This window comes from Rattus norvegicus, chromosome 6 (assembly GCF_021556685.1).
Source record: "Rattus norvegicus strain SHRSP/BbbUtx chromosome 6, alternate assembly SHRSP_T2T, whole genome shotgun sequence".
In the NCBI taxonomy this organism is placed as follows: Eukaryota; Metazoa; Chordata; class Mammalia; order Rodentia; family Muridae; genus Rattus; species Rattus norvegicus.
The window spans coordinates 30,066,520-30,079,482 of record NC_141539.1 but is presented as its reverse complement, the minus strand read 5'-3'; the positions used below and the strand labels follow the sequence as shown (position 1 = coordinate 30,079,482).

General features: G+C 50.7%; 1 protein-coding gene across 11 annotated transcripts in view; it reads left to right on the top strand.

Moving 5' to 3' along the window:
- Positions 1-12,963, top strand: part of Togaram2 (TOG array regulator of axonemal microtubules 2) — a 60,965-nt gene continuing 48,002 nt past the window's right edge. For 3 of the 11 annotated variants that reach the window (XM_087553067.1, XM_087553066.1, XM_087553064.1), the window contains exon 1: positions 3,425-3,745. In XM_087553067.1, coding sequence (XP_087409193.1) covers positions 3,434-3,745 — 312 coding nt within the window. In that variant the 5' untranslated portion in view covers positions 3,425-3,433. Of the gene's footprint in view, positions 248-3,423; positions 3,861-12,963 lie in introns of those variants that run through there. The other 8 variants (XM_087553071.1, NM_001446913.1, XM_087553069.1 and 5 more) reach the window with 7 other exon arrangements.

Below are 12,963 nucleotides of genomic sequence, written 5' to 3'. Positions count from 1 at the left end.
AGGGCAGTGAGCAGGATCTGACAGGCTTTCTGGTCAGCCACCGCATTCTCTCCTCCACAGCCCCCGGGACTCCCACACAGCTGTGTGGTAGACATAACCGGGTCTAAAAGAAGAAGGACTTCACCAGTCGTTCTTGATCCTGGGCTCAGAGTGACCTCCTCTCTGGACTTCCACCTTCATTTTTTTTTTTTTTTTTGGTTCTTTTTTTCGGAGCTGGGGACCGAACCCAGGGCCTTGCGCTTCCTAGGTAAGCGCTCTACCACTGAGCTAAATCCCCAGCCCCTCCACCTTCATTTTTAACTTCTGTTCAGTTCGTACTTGTGTATCCATTGACTATGTGTTCGCACGAGTGTCTCCTCCATCATTTCTCCTCCCATCCATAATTTCCTGATGAACAAAACCCTCCTGTCTTCTGCTTTCCTATCCCGTCCCATCTGTTTAGTCTATCATGTCTGTCTGTCTGTCCCTATTCATCTATCCATTTCATCCTCTCCTATTCTATTCCACTGACCCCCCATCCCATCATCCCCCTCTGTGTATAGCTGAGGAAACATCCTCCCTTAAACCCTCTGCTGTGACCGTGGGATGGAAGTTGTTTCCCCTCTCTGACCCTGTTTGGAGGGTGGGGAGAACAGGTACATATGGCTCACCCCATGGAGGCGAGCAGTGGACCTCATAGGCCAGGCTTAGGGGTTGGGGGTTCTGGTGAGGATATAGGAATGAGATTTAGGGGACTAGGAGCAGCAAGGTCAGTTTGGAGGTGGTGCCTCTTGCCTCTGTCTCCGTCTGAGAAGTGGCATGTGGAGGTGAGGAAGAGTCCCCCTCTCTGGCTGATGGAGGTCACCCAGCATGTGGGGTTCTTAGATTTGAATGGCAGGTTGAAAGCCTGGGGAAAACATGGGCTCATCAGAAACCACAGAGTAAAATCTCTCAGGTCCCCTTGTTTGGCACTTGTGATAGGAAGGGAGTCACAGCCCAAGCGTCCTATCCCTCTGCTCCACATGTTTCACGTCACCTCCAGCCATGGCTGGGGTCATCCTGCTTTGTCATGGGAAAGTCAAGAGGATCAGAACTCCACAGTCCACAATGTTCAAAGCCCAGGTTCTACAGGCTAGACATAAGGTCTGGACTTGGGGACAGTGGCATGTGTCAGAGAAAAAGGAGTTCTTAGGGACGAACTATACCCTCTCCCACTACAATCAGAGCTCTCTCCAGTCCTGTGAGAGCCTGGCTAGTGAGTGCTATGAGATGTGACACAGTCCCCAGGAGTCACAGCATGGCAGGTGGCTGTGTGTCTGTCCTGGGAGCCAGTGGATGGAGGGAGCTATGGAGGGGATGCTCTTTGTGTGAGGTGGGTAGGAAGGGTCTTCAGGTGGAGGGAATAGAAAGGCAAGAGGAGGCAGGACAGTGGTACCCAGAGCTTACTGGGCAGGGCAGAGTTCCTAGGCTGAGCCTGTCTGTGTGATTTAAAGGTTGTCCTACACTGTACCCCAGGTGGTGTGCTTGCCCTGCTGTAGGGCATGGGGTCAGGACACCTACATCTTTCTATTGCTAGACATGGACATCCCACCACTTCGCAGATTGGCAATGGCCAAGAGGATCCTCTGTGACATATTTGCTGAAGTTTTAGGCCCTTAACAGTTGGTTCTCAACCTGTGGGTTGAGACCCCTTTGGGCAGTCAAAGGACCCTTTCACAGAAGTCAGCTAAACTATCAGAAAACACAGGTATTTACATTATGATTCATAACAGAAGTAAAATCACAGTTATGAAATATGACTAAAAATAGTTCTATGGTTGGGGATCATCACAACACGAGGAACTGTTTTAAAGCTTTACGCTGGATCGGGGTCAGAATCATTTTCCATTGACTTAAGTTGCCGGCCCAGGAAGTGACAGAGGCCTTCTTCGGAGGCTTCAAGGTGGAGGAAGTAAGTCCTTGAATGTGTCGGTGAGCTTGTGAGGCTACATCTTTAAGCTATGTACTTAATGTATTTCAAGTGCAGAACTTTCTGTGAGGCTGGCACACCTTTAGTCTTAGCATTCAGAAAGAAGGTGCAGATGCGTTTCTCTGTGGGCTCAAGGCCAGCCTGGTCTTCACAGAGAATTTCAGGTCAGCCAGGGCTACATAGAGAGTTCTAGGCGAGGCTGGTTACATAGAAAGTTTCAGAACAGTCAGGGCTGCATAGAAAGTCTCAGGACAGAACTACCTACATAGAAAGTTTTAGGACAGCCAGGTCTACATTGAGAGACCCTGTCTCGGAAAGAAAAGAAAAGAAAGAAAAGAAAAGAAAAGAAAAAAGGGAAGGAGTTTCGGTGGAGGTGATATGGCTCTGCATGCATAGTAAACCGTCTGGTCGCTCAGATCCTCCAGGGGCAGCCTGTGCTCTCTGCGGTGTCTCCTGTACCCTGGAGGAGGCCCCTCAAGCTCAGGAATTTGGCAGCAGTCAGCTTCTCCCTCAGAGGGCCCTGCTGGCGCCCTCTGGCGGGGTCACTGCTCTCTGCAAGTAGAGATCTAGTACTTTTTTTTTTTGTTTTTAATTGATATTTTTGAGACAGGGTTTCCTTTTGTAGCCCTGGTTGTCCTGGAACAGACTGACCTCAAGTTCAATCCGCCTGCCTCTGCCTCCTGAGTGCTGGGATTAAAGGCGTGCGCCGTCATCGTCCTACGGATTTTCCATTCTTACTGGCGTGCCAGGATTGGCCTCTCTTGCTCTTGGAGCTTGCTCCTTAGAGAGGCTTGGGGTGACCCCCATGGACCGCAGAGAGAAAAGCCTTGCATTGGATGCAAGCTCTTCAGCAGCTAGGCTTCCCGGGAGCAAGGCAGCCTGTCCGGACTCCTCTGCTCCCTATTCTTGTGTCTGTCAAACTGACTCCTCTCTAAGAAGTTGGAGGGGGGGGGGGCTCACCTAAAAAATCCTTAGTCTTTGCGCAAGTGGCTCTTTGAAGAGCTCTATGAAATCAATGAAACCTCCTCTCCTCCCCTGTGTGCCTTGGAGGGTGGGCTGTAGCGGATCAAGAGAGGGCAGGGCAAGGGGCGGGAGCTGTTGCTGTCTGAGGGGATGGTACACCAGCGCAGGGAGGGGCACCGTGAGGAAGCACACACAGATTGACGGACTTCATATTTCCCAAGTGTTGTGCGGGGAAACACGGCTGGGGAGGACACCACGGCTTTCTGCTATGTAAATATTTCTGGAGAGATAAACAGAGGGCCTACTTTATTCTAGACAGACCCCCATGCTGCTTCTTCTTGGCAGCTATTTAAGCCTGATATCAACTCTACGAGGACCATTTTATAGACGGGGAATCCTACCTGGGCCTCTGCTCACTAGTTTGCCTCCGTGTGCATAGATTCAGTGCCTATGGCTCCTGCCTCAGTCTGCTATACGTTTCTCGGTGCAGCCGTTACCCAGTGGATCCCAGCAGACTCTAGCATGCTTGCGTGTGTCATCCCTCCCCCATGCCTCACGGCCCTAGAGGACAGTTTGGCCTCTGGGGCATGCCCAGCACCTGGGGGAGCCACGGGGGAAATGAGACCGAGGGGAAAAGTCTTAGCTCTCTCTCTCTCCCCCACACGGGGACTTGGGCTCCTTCAGAGAGCGGTTGCCATGCAGCGGTGTTTATTCAAGAGGAGCCTGGCAGAGAGCAGGAGTGTGCCAGCAGCGGCTGTGGGCTTTCTTGTACCTGCTTGGACGGGAGGCCGTGGCCTCAGGCTCCTAAGCTGGGCCAGGGCCAAGGCAGGCCAGGTGGGTGATGCTCTCCCTGCTCTTGCCTCCCTGTATTGAGGGACGGCATAGTCTCAATAGAGACTAAGGACCCTGGATTCCTCCACTGACTGGGGATTGGCCTCTGGACGGAGAGGTGAGAGATAATGGCTTTCGTTTGTTTGCTGAGCTGTTTGGATGGGAGGGCCAAGCCTCTGGAATCCTTTTTGAAAGGGGGACGAGATCCTAACTTGGCGCAAGCAGAAAGAGTGCGTAAAGAGGGGAGAGGGAAGCTGTGTGACTGTAGGAGATCCCTGCCCCTCTCTGGGTCTCTCTAAATGAGGCCCGACTTGCTGCTGTCTGGCTGGGGTGAGCCAGGAAGATGGCTGCTCTGGGCTGTTCCCTTCCCCAGGGTTGTGACCTTAGGTGGTGGTTGGTTCTGCTCCTCTGGGCTAAATTCCCTGGGGAGGAGGGGTTCTGAGAATGATGATGGTGCTGGCAGTAGTGGGGACAGTGGCTTGGGGACCAGAGCACTGAGTTACAGTGAAGGTTTGGAACGATTCTGCTCTGGGTTTGAATTCTAACACCAGACACACTTGTTAGACATACGGGGCTGGAGTTTGCGCTTCTGAGCCTCAGTTTCCTTGTATATTCTCTTGACTCTGGTTTTGAGGGTGGAGATAGGGGGACACTTGGCCAGCCCAAGGGCAGAGTGAAGTTTTTATTCTTTTGTCAGTGTGTTTCTTGCTTGACTGATTTTGGTCTCCCAACACTATGGTTCTACTGGCCGCCATCCAGAACGATTTCCACACTGATGGTAGGGGATTTGGAAGGGTGATTTTGTTTATTTTCCGTTTGTCTTTTTTTGAGGCAGGGTAGTGCAGGCTGGCCTCAGACTTGTTAGGTAACTGAGGATGCCCTTCAATCTCTAGTACCCCTGTCTCTCCAGAGTGTGGCGATCACAAGTGTGAGCTACTGTGCCTGGCCCTCAGAAGGCCTCATTCTTCCTCAGAAGCATGAGTGGTAAACAGGGCTTCTGTCTGTCTGAGCATTGGTGAGGTAGCCATAGACCATGCTGGCACCTGGCCCCAGGTAGGGAAGCAATAGGCCCATAGCCAGAACATCTTGCTTTAGACATTGTTCCCACAACTGACTGGAGTTTAGTCCAGGGGAGAACGTGGAGGAGGACCAGGGACAGGAGGATGTAACCTGGGCTCTAAAGAGACCTGTCTCTGAAGGCACACTATCCTCTCATCATTCCCGAGGGCCACTGTTGTCAGACAGTAAAGTATTCTGTTTATAATTCAATTCACAAATGGGTTCTGGGACAGCATTAAAGAGAATCCTGCGGGGGGGGGGGGGCTCTGCCCATGTGTAGCTAGACATGGCAGACCCCAGGCCCATGGGACTTCTCTTTGTCCTTATCACAGCCACCTCCCTAGTAGGGCTTATTACTCTCTTAGTTTCCTCTTGTTTTAGTCCAAAGCCCTACCACCCACTTATACGTTCCCAAGGACCCAGTTCACGCTTGCCTTCCTGCGGTGCTTAGTAAACAGCCATAGGTAGTCTTCCTTTGGGGCCTGGTTTCCTCTGCTGCACTCGCTGCTGTGGTCATCTCTGGCACTGAATAAATACAGCAATCTTTTATTTTCCTGGCCCTGTCATGTGAAGAGCCCTCCCCAACACATCCTTCCATTTTCCCAGTGAACATTTGGATTGCTTCCAGATTCGGTGGCTAGCCGTCTCATAGCTGCTGTGAACATTCTTGTGCTTCGTCCCTGGACCAGGCACACGAGATCACCCGGGAACAGAGCTGCTGGCATGGGGTGCGTGCACCTTGAGCTTTGTGAGAGGACGCAGGCCAGAGTCCAGGTGAAGGACCATGTGCAACTTGCTTTTGGCCAGCATGGGTTCCGATCCCTCTCCACTCATGCCAGCATTTGGGACCAGTTCTCATCTTAATGCACGCCAGTCTTTGTAGAGCAGTGGGCCGCACTGTGTTTCTAGCATTTCTCTGGTCACTGTGGGAACGAGCACCTACCTTTCTTTCGCCTCCGTTTTCCTTTGCCTGTAGGTCCTGGTTTCCTTCATTCTCTGCTTTCTTAGCCCCACCCTGTGTACAGGCTGTGGGCTGCTGTCTTCTTCCTGCTCTTCCTGCTGAAGGGTCAGTCTCCAGCCAGCTTGGTTACTGTTGGTTTTTGAGATGCAGCCCTGGGCTCCAAGGCAGCTCTGGAAACTGCAATTTCCATTTGGCCTCTTTCAAGCCCTTCGGTTCTTGGCTCCATTCACCTTCCTTACCCTGGGATTTCTCTTCAATCCAAGGTTAGAATACAATGACCTTCCATGAACGCACCCTCAGAGTCTCAGGTAACAGCCGGCCTGTGGCCATGGGTCCCTGCTAGGATGGCTGATAGTCTTCTTTAAAAAAATTCATTTGCAACTCTTATTGTGCATGTATGTGTATGATATCTGCCCATGTACCCTGGCAATTACAAGAGTCAGTTCTCTCTTCCTGCTGTAGGTACGGATGGGTGACTGAACTTAGGTTGTCAGGCTTGTGCTGCGAGAACTCTTACCCTCTGAGCCATCTTGTTAGCCCAGCAGTTGGCTTTCTCAGGATAGGCCTTTGGGGAAAGAACAGAGCTGTAGCCGGAAGTTCCCTGAGGGTCTTGCTAGACCTTTCTGAGGAGCTCTGAGGAGAGTCCTAGAACGTGACAGGTAGGCATTCAGATGGATTAGTGGAAACAAGTTGCTCTGACTTCGTCTGGACCAATATTTCATCCCCTTTCGCTGGCTCCTGAGCCTCTGGGATCCGGCCTGTGCCTGTGGACCACAACTGGATAATTTGAGCTCCAGAGATGGGCAGGGTACTTGGACAGCCAAACCATGCAGGACCTGGTGTCCCGGTGACCACTGGAGAGAGAGAGGGAGAGGTCTTAGTGGGAACTGGGGAAGGGAGATTTCCCCCCTTCTCACTGAGGCCTTGCCAGCTGGTGACCACCCCATGTCCTCAGGGGTAGACCCCCCGGGGACAGGCATTGGCTCCCAGTAACCTCACGTTTACATTTATGACTGGGTACTGTGTCCCCTCTGAAGTTCACACTGAGTGACTGATAACCCTTCCCCATAAATTAGTGCTAGAGAAGGGCCTTCATGGGAGTCGTTAAGTTCAAGACATAACTATAGAGTCCTCATGAGGTGCTGAGTGCCCCACAAGGAGGAACCAGAGAGCTCATCCTTGCTCTGCTCTGTGGGAGCATCCTAAGAAGAACCCTCAGCAAATCAGCAGGTCCTCAGCGGGCCTGAATCACCCAGCACCTTGACTTTGGCATCCGCAGCCCGAAACCACAGAAATTCTATCTGTTGTTGAAGGCGGCACCCTGCAGGCTTCCACAGAGGAGCAGCAGACCAGACACACTGGGGAAGGGATAGTTGACCTCCAACCCCCTCCCAACTTGAACGTTCATAGCAGGCCCAGCAGACCCAGGTGTTGTGTCCAATGCCTTGTACGTGTTTGGATTCATCTCTCATTTATATTGGGCATCCACGTGACCCATAAAATGGGCTCGCATCCAGCAGACTTTCAAATTTGTGAATGTAAACAGAAATTAGGAGTCCTGTTGTCACTAGGGCCATAGCTCGCCTGTTCAAGTCCTTCTCCTCATCCCGAAAAGTAAAAGGATGACAGTAGTGTGTATCGAGTGGGTGTTGTCCCGTGATCGTGACACCGTGTGCGACCTGGACAAGCAGGCAAAGCAGCGTGTAGTGTGTTTGTACTCACTTTTGTTGATGGTCACAAACAGTCTAGCTTTCCTTTACGCATGGACTTTTCTGTATCTCTTCTGTTCGCTTTCAGGGCTGGGTCTCAAACCCAGCTCCTCACGCACACTAAACTACTGCTGAGTTATTTCCTTAGCTTTTCCCCTGCATCTTTTGGCCCCATGATTCTTATATCAGAATTCCCTATGTGGGAGGTTGTGGAAGCTGTTCAACTTCTATGGTCCTAGTCATGGGTACATGCCTGTCCTCTTCCTCCAGGAGCGCATGTGTATGCACACACACACACACACACACACACACACACACACACACAGTCACATTTCTTGAGTGTGTGGTGCATATTAAAAAAGGTTAGGTAAGGCGCTGTTTGTGGGTGTGGGATGTGTGTGGGTTCCTGGCAGCATGCTGCATCCTGTCTCAGCCAGTCATCACAAGGTTACCAGCCTCTACAGACTGTGCTCTTTAAAGGAGTCTCCTGGAGATTTTCTCAGCAGAACAGCACCAGATCTGTTATTCCGAGTGCCCTGCCTCAGCCGGCACCTGCTCGGCTCAGAAAACCCTGGAGATATGTCTGGCACGCTCTCTAGGGAGTATCTTTGCTTTACTCCTGACCTCAGCCAGACCGCTCAGCCTCCTGCCCTAAAGCCTTTCAATGGGTCCAGGGTCCCCTTCGGGAACTGCTGACCCAGCAGGACTCTTACCAAACAGTGCCCACTGTTGACAGAGACGGCTCCATACAGCATTCCGTGATGGGCTTTTGATTTTCAGCTCTACAGATTATGGAAAATATGCTTACTATTAAGTAACTTTTATTTTCTCTTTTTTATTTTGAGACAGTGTCTCACTAAGTTGCCCAGGCTGGCCTTAAACTTTGTTTTGTTTTGTTTTTCCAAAGATTTATTTATTTTATGTATATGAGTACGCTGCAGCTGTCTTCAGATACACCAGAAGAGGGCATCAGATCCCATTACAGATGGTTGTGAGCCACCATGTGGTTGCTGGGAATTGAACTCATGACCTCTGGAAGAGCAGTCAGTGCTCTTAAAGCCCAGCCTTAAACTTTCTCTCCTTCAGCTTCCCATCAGGCATGTTCAAAAAAATGTATAATTTATAAATTATTATATTGTATGTAACATATCAATTTTATATAGAATTTTTATAACACAAACTTTATTTATAATTTTATGCATATATGTAAAATATATTTACTTTTATTCTTTGGCAATTTCATATATATATATACAGTGTATAATGTGTCTATCCATCTCTGACCACCCAAAATTCCCCAACACACTGCCTTCCCTGCCTCACATCCTTTTAAAGGGTCCACTGAGTCTACTCTGTGCTGACTGCTGTGGCCGCCTTGATCCTGTTCAGGTAGCAGTAGCTGCAGTGCGTCAACATCCCCCTCCCCACCCTCCAGCTCCTGAATTTGTTCTTCCCTTTCTTTGATGTTCCCGATCCTGGGGAGGGGGTTTGAGGTTGGTGTCTCATTTAGGACTGAGTAGTAAGCACCTGTTATATTTCCTGCCTCCTTTATTTTAAAAATTGATTTAATTGTTTCTTTAGGGGTGTGTGTGTGTGTGTGTGTGTGTGTGTGTGTGTGTCCGTCCATCTGTCTTTCTGCTTGTCTCTGTGTGTATGTATGTGGATGCTGCAGAGCGTCTAATCCCTTGGAGCTAGAGTTCCAGGCTGCTGTGAGCTGTGGCTTCTGGGAACTGAACTGAGGTCCCCTGCAAGATCAGCAAACACTCTTAGTAGCCGAGCCAGCTCTCCAGCCCCCTCGGTTCTCTTGATGACCTCGTGAGATAGATGCTTTTAATTTCATTTCGCCATGAGACAGAAGTTCATAGAGGTTTACTGATGTGCCCGAGGCCACGGAGTCAGCAGGTGATCTGTCCGCTGGCGCCCGAGTGGCCGAGTGAACGGTCTGACACCACGGTGCGTGTCAGGCTCTGCAGAAGTGACGGCTTTTACTCTTCTGCTGCAGCTGTGTGGCCTTGACCTGCTTTCCTGACCTGTCTGAGCCTCTGTCATCTTACCTTTAAAACGAGGGTCAGAACATCTGCTTTCTTGCTCTATTTCCAAGGCGAATGTCATTCTTGGAAGCACGTCACCCAGGACCTGAAGCACAGTGACATGGGACTGAAGGGCGTTAATTTCTTTCACGTAGAGTTTTCTTGGCAAGACGGTGATGACATGCTCCCACCTTGACTTCATTTCCCTACACTACTCACACTTATTGAGGTACTGCTAGACACCAGGCACCGTGTTTGGCCCTTTGTATTCCCTTGTGAGTGTGCACACGTGTGTGAAAGTGTGTGTTAGGAGCATGTTTGTGTGTAGGTGCATGTGGACGCCAGAGGCCCACCCCAGATGTCATTCTTTGGGACTGACCACCTTGGTTTTTTGAGTCAGGGTCTTGTTGGCTGAAGGTCACTGAGTAGGCTAGGCTGGGATCCACACATCTCTGCTTTCCCAGTTACAAGGCCACTGTACCTGTCCTTTTTAAAAACAAACAAACAAGCAAACAACAAACAAACAAACAAACAACAAACAAACAAACAAACAAACAAGTTCGGAGGGTTTGAATTTGGATTCTCATGACTGCCCAGAAAGCATTTCAGCCACCAGGCCATCTCCCCGGGACCTTTTTCATACTCCTGCAGGCTGCTAGCAGGCCTTACCTTGTTATCTACCAGCCGAGCGCTCGCAGGAATATCAGCTCCATCTGTCTTATAATGGAGGATGATGGTACCGGCAGGCAGTGGGTGGCTGCAGAGACAGTGGAGGGGCCCCCGATTGTGTACGGGCGCTTTTCTCAGAACTTTCTTCTTGCTGGCCTACAAGCCGGCCTCAGTGGGAACCAGGAGCTCCGAGTGGGTGGGAGGGCCTGGGATGCCTCGTGTAGGGTGTGGTGGGTGTGGCCAGGGTGGAGGTGACTTGGCACCTGTGCTAACCAGCTTTCCATTGCTGTGACAAAATGCTTGAGAAATCTGCCTTGAAGAACAGATTTGATCTTGGCTCATGAGTTCTGAGGTTTCAGTCCATGGTCGCTAGCCAGTGTATCTGGGCTGGTGGGGAGGTAAGCATCACGTAGGATGTATAGGGCGGGGCAGAGCGGCTCGACTCATGGCGGAGGAGAACGAAAAGAGACCATGAGAGAGGAGCTGAGAACCCCCTATCTCCCTCAGTAATCAAAGATGGCGGAGGCCTGCCCGACTCCTTAAAGGTTCCACCCTCCCCTTGTCTCCAGCTCCCCCACTCGCACCCTCACCTTCTTAGACAAACGTCAAGGAATTGCCCGCTCATTGTGTCAGCTTCATGCTCTCCCATCTGTACATCATCCCCTGTCCCCAGCTCCACATCTGACATTGGATGTCTTCCTCAGTCACTGCACCAGTTGTTTTTTTGACAAGGTCTCTCACGGAAGCTGGGTCGTTCTATTTGTCTAGACCTGCGGTTCTCAACTTGTGGGTCACGACCCCCTTGGGGTCCTTTATCAGGTATCCTGCATATCAGATATTTCCATGATAATTTGCTCCAACCATAGCAAAGTTACAGTTATGAAGTAGCAAAGAAATAAGTGTATGGTCGAGGGGGTCACTATAACATGAGGAGCTGCATTAAAGGGTTGCAGCTTTAGGAAGGTTGAGAAGCACTGGTCTGGACAGTTGTCCAGCAAGCCTCTGTCTGGGCACCCTTCTCTTTCTGTGTCCCCAGCTCTGGGATTGCAGGTGTGTGCCCAGGTGTTTTTATGTGGCTTCTGGGGATTGGAACTGGAGTCCTCATGCTTCCATAGCTTACCGGGGCCGACTGAGCCGTCTCGGCTGTGCCTTTGTTAATCGCAGCTGTATTAATGCCCAGGCGCACCGATCACTAACGAGGGGTCAGACCCCACCTTAAGTGATTATCTCTGTTTATTGAATAGGGTCTGAGGTTTGCCAGGGGTCATCTCTTTGTGCAGCAGCAGAAGCTGGGCTTTAAAGGCTGTGAGCAAGGGACTTCCAGTCACACCATGCTCAGGGGCTGTGGGTGATCTCACAGACCTCGTATCCTACTATCTGGGACATGGCAGACTGGCTTGAGCTGCAGACCTCTAGTGACAGCTTGGAGATTAGAGTGATCAGGGCACCTGAGGACAGCAGGGTTTTCTCTGGAGGTCTATGGCTGGGCTGTCTCATAGAAGCAGAGGTGGGTGAGGGCTTTGAGGTGTATGGCTGCTCCTCATTTCCAGGGACAAAGCACAGAGCAAAGAAAAGAGCCTTCAATCCAGCCCACACCCTGCCTAGACTAGCAGGTAGGTCTTGATCCTGATTTTTATCTCCTGGGTTTGTGCTAGAGTTCCAGTGCAGAATCTGGAAGCTTCCATTCTTAGATTTGGTCAAAACTATTGCTTTTTAAATATGTCCTTCCAGGGACCCATTCCAGGGTCTATAACACAACCACCACCGCCTTCCCAGGCTAGAGCTCTGGGTCCCCAGACTCACAGATGTGTTTGTCCCTCCATGCCTGGACCAGTGGTTGACATCCTGAGTCTGGCCCCAGCAAGGCAGTTTTCCCTCAGTTGACTTCTCGGATGCCTACCTGCCCAGATACTGTGAGTGTCCCTCAGTCCCTCCCGGCATGACAGTGAATGCTTATTCTGACTGGTGTGACAAGGCATAAGTACTTGTCCCACACAGGGTGGCAGTGAGTGTCCATTTGCTTCTCCTGCTCTTACAGAAAGTGTTGTTCCTCCTGCCTTGGTGACAGTGTGTGTTCACATAGAAACATGGACTCACAGTGAGCCCTGGAGGAGGCCAAAGGGATATCTGAGGTAGTTATGGTGACACATACCTGGGACCTCAACACTCCAGAGGCTGAGATAGGAAGATCTTGAGTTCTAGGCTAGCCTGGACTACATACTGAGATCCTATTTCAGAAAAGAAAAATAAAAGGGTGTATGTGGAGTGAAACCGAGTTTGAACTTGAGGCCTGTCTCTTCCATGTGCAAAAACACCGTCATCAGTCTGCTCTGAAGGGTGGGAGGGCTCTCTTTATTGTAACTTTCAAGGTGGTGTGAGTGAGCGTTTGTCCCCCCCCCCAACTCCTCCCAATCGTCCTTCACCCCAGCACTGTTCCTACCAAACTATTTGCTGTTCTCTTTGGGACAGTAGGTCCCTGGGGGAACAAGGTGTGTGTGTCCCTGGCCCTGGCTCCTGTGGTCTGTCAGAGGCACAGGGGCAACCAAACTTTGTTCTTGAGCTGACGCACTCCTGAGCCAATGCTGTTTGTTTCCATTCCACTTGAAACCCGAGTCTCTTCTGTCCCATAGCCTCACTCCTGTAGCGTGGGTCACCATGGAACCCCGGTGGCCACAGCTTTAAGAGAAGGAGCAGACAATAGTTATTTGTTTGCACTGGGAAACTGAGGCTGAGAGTAAGGGATCAGCTATTGGGGACAATGTGGAGCATTGAGAAGTGAGAATAAAATCCTGC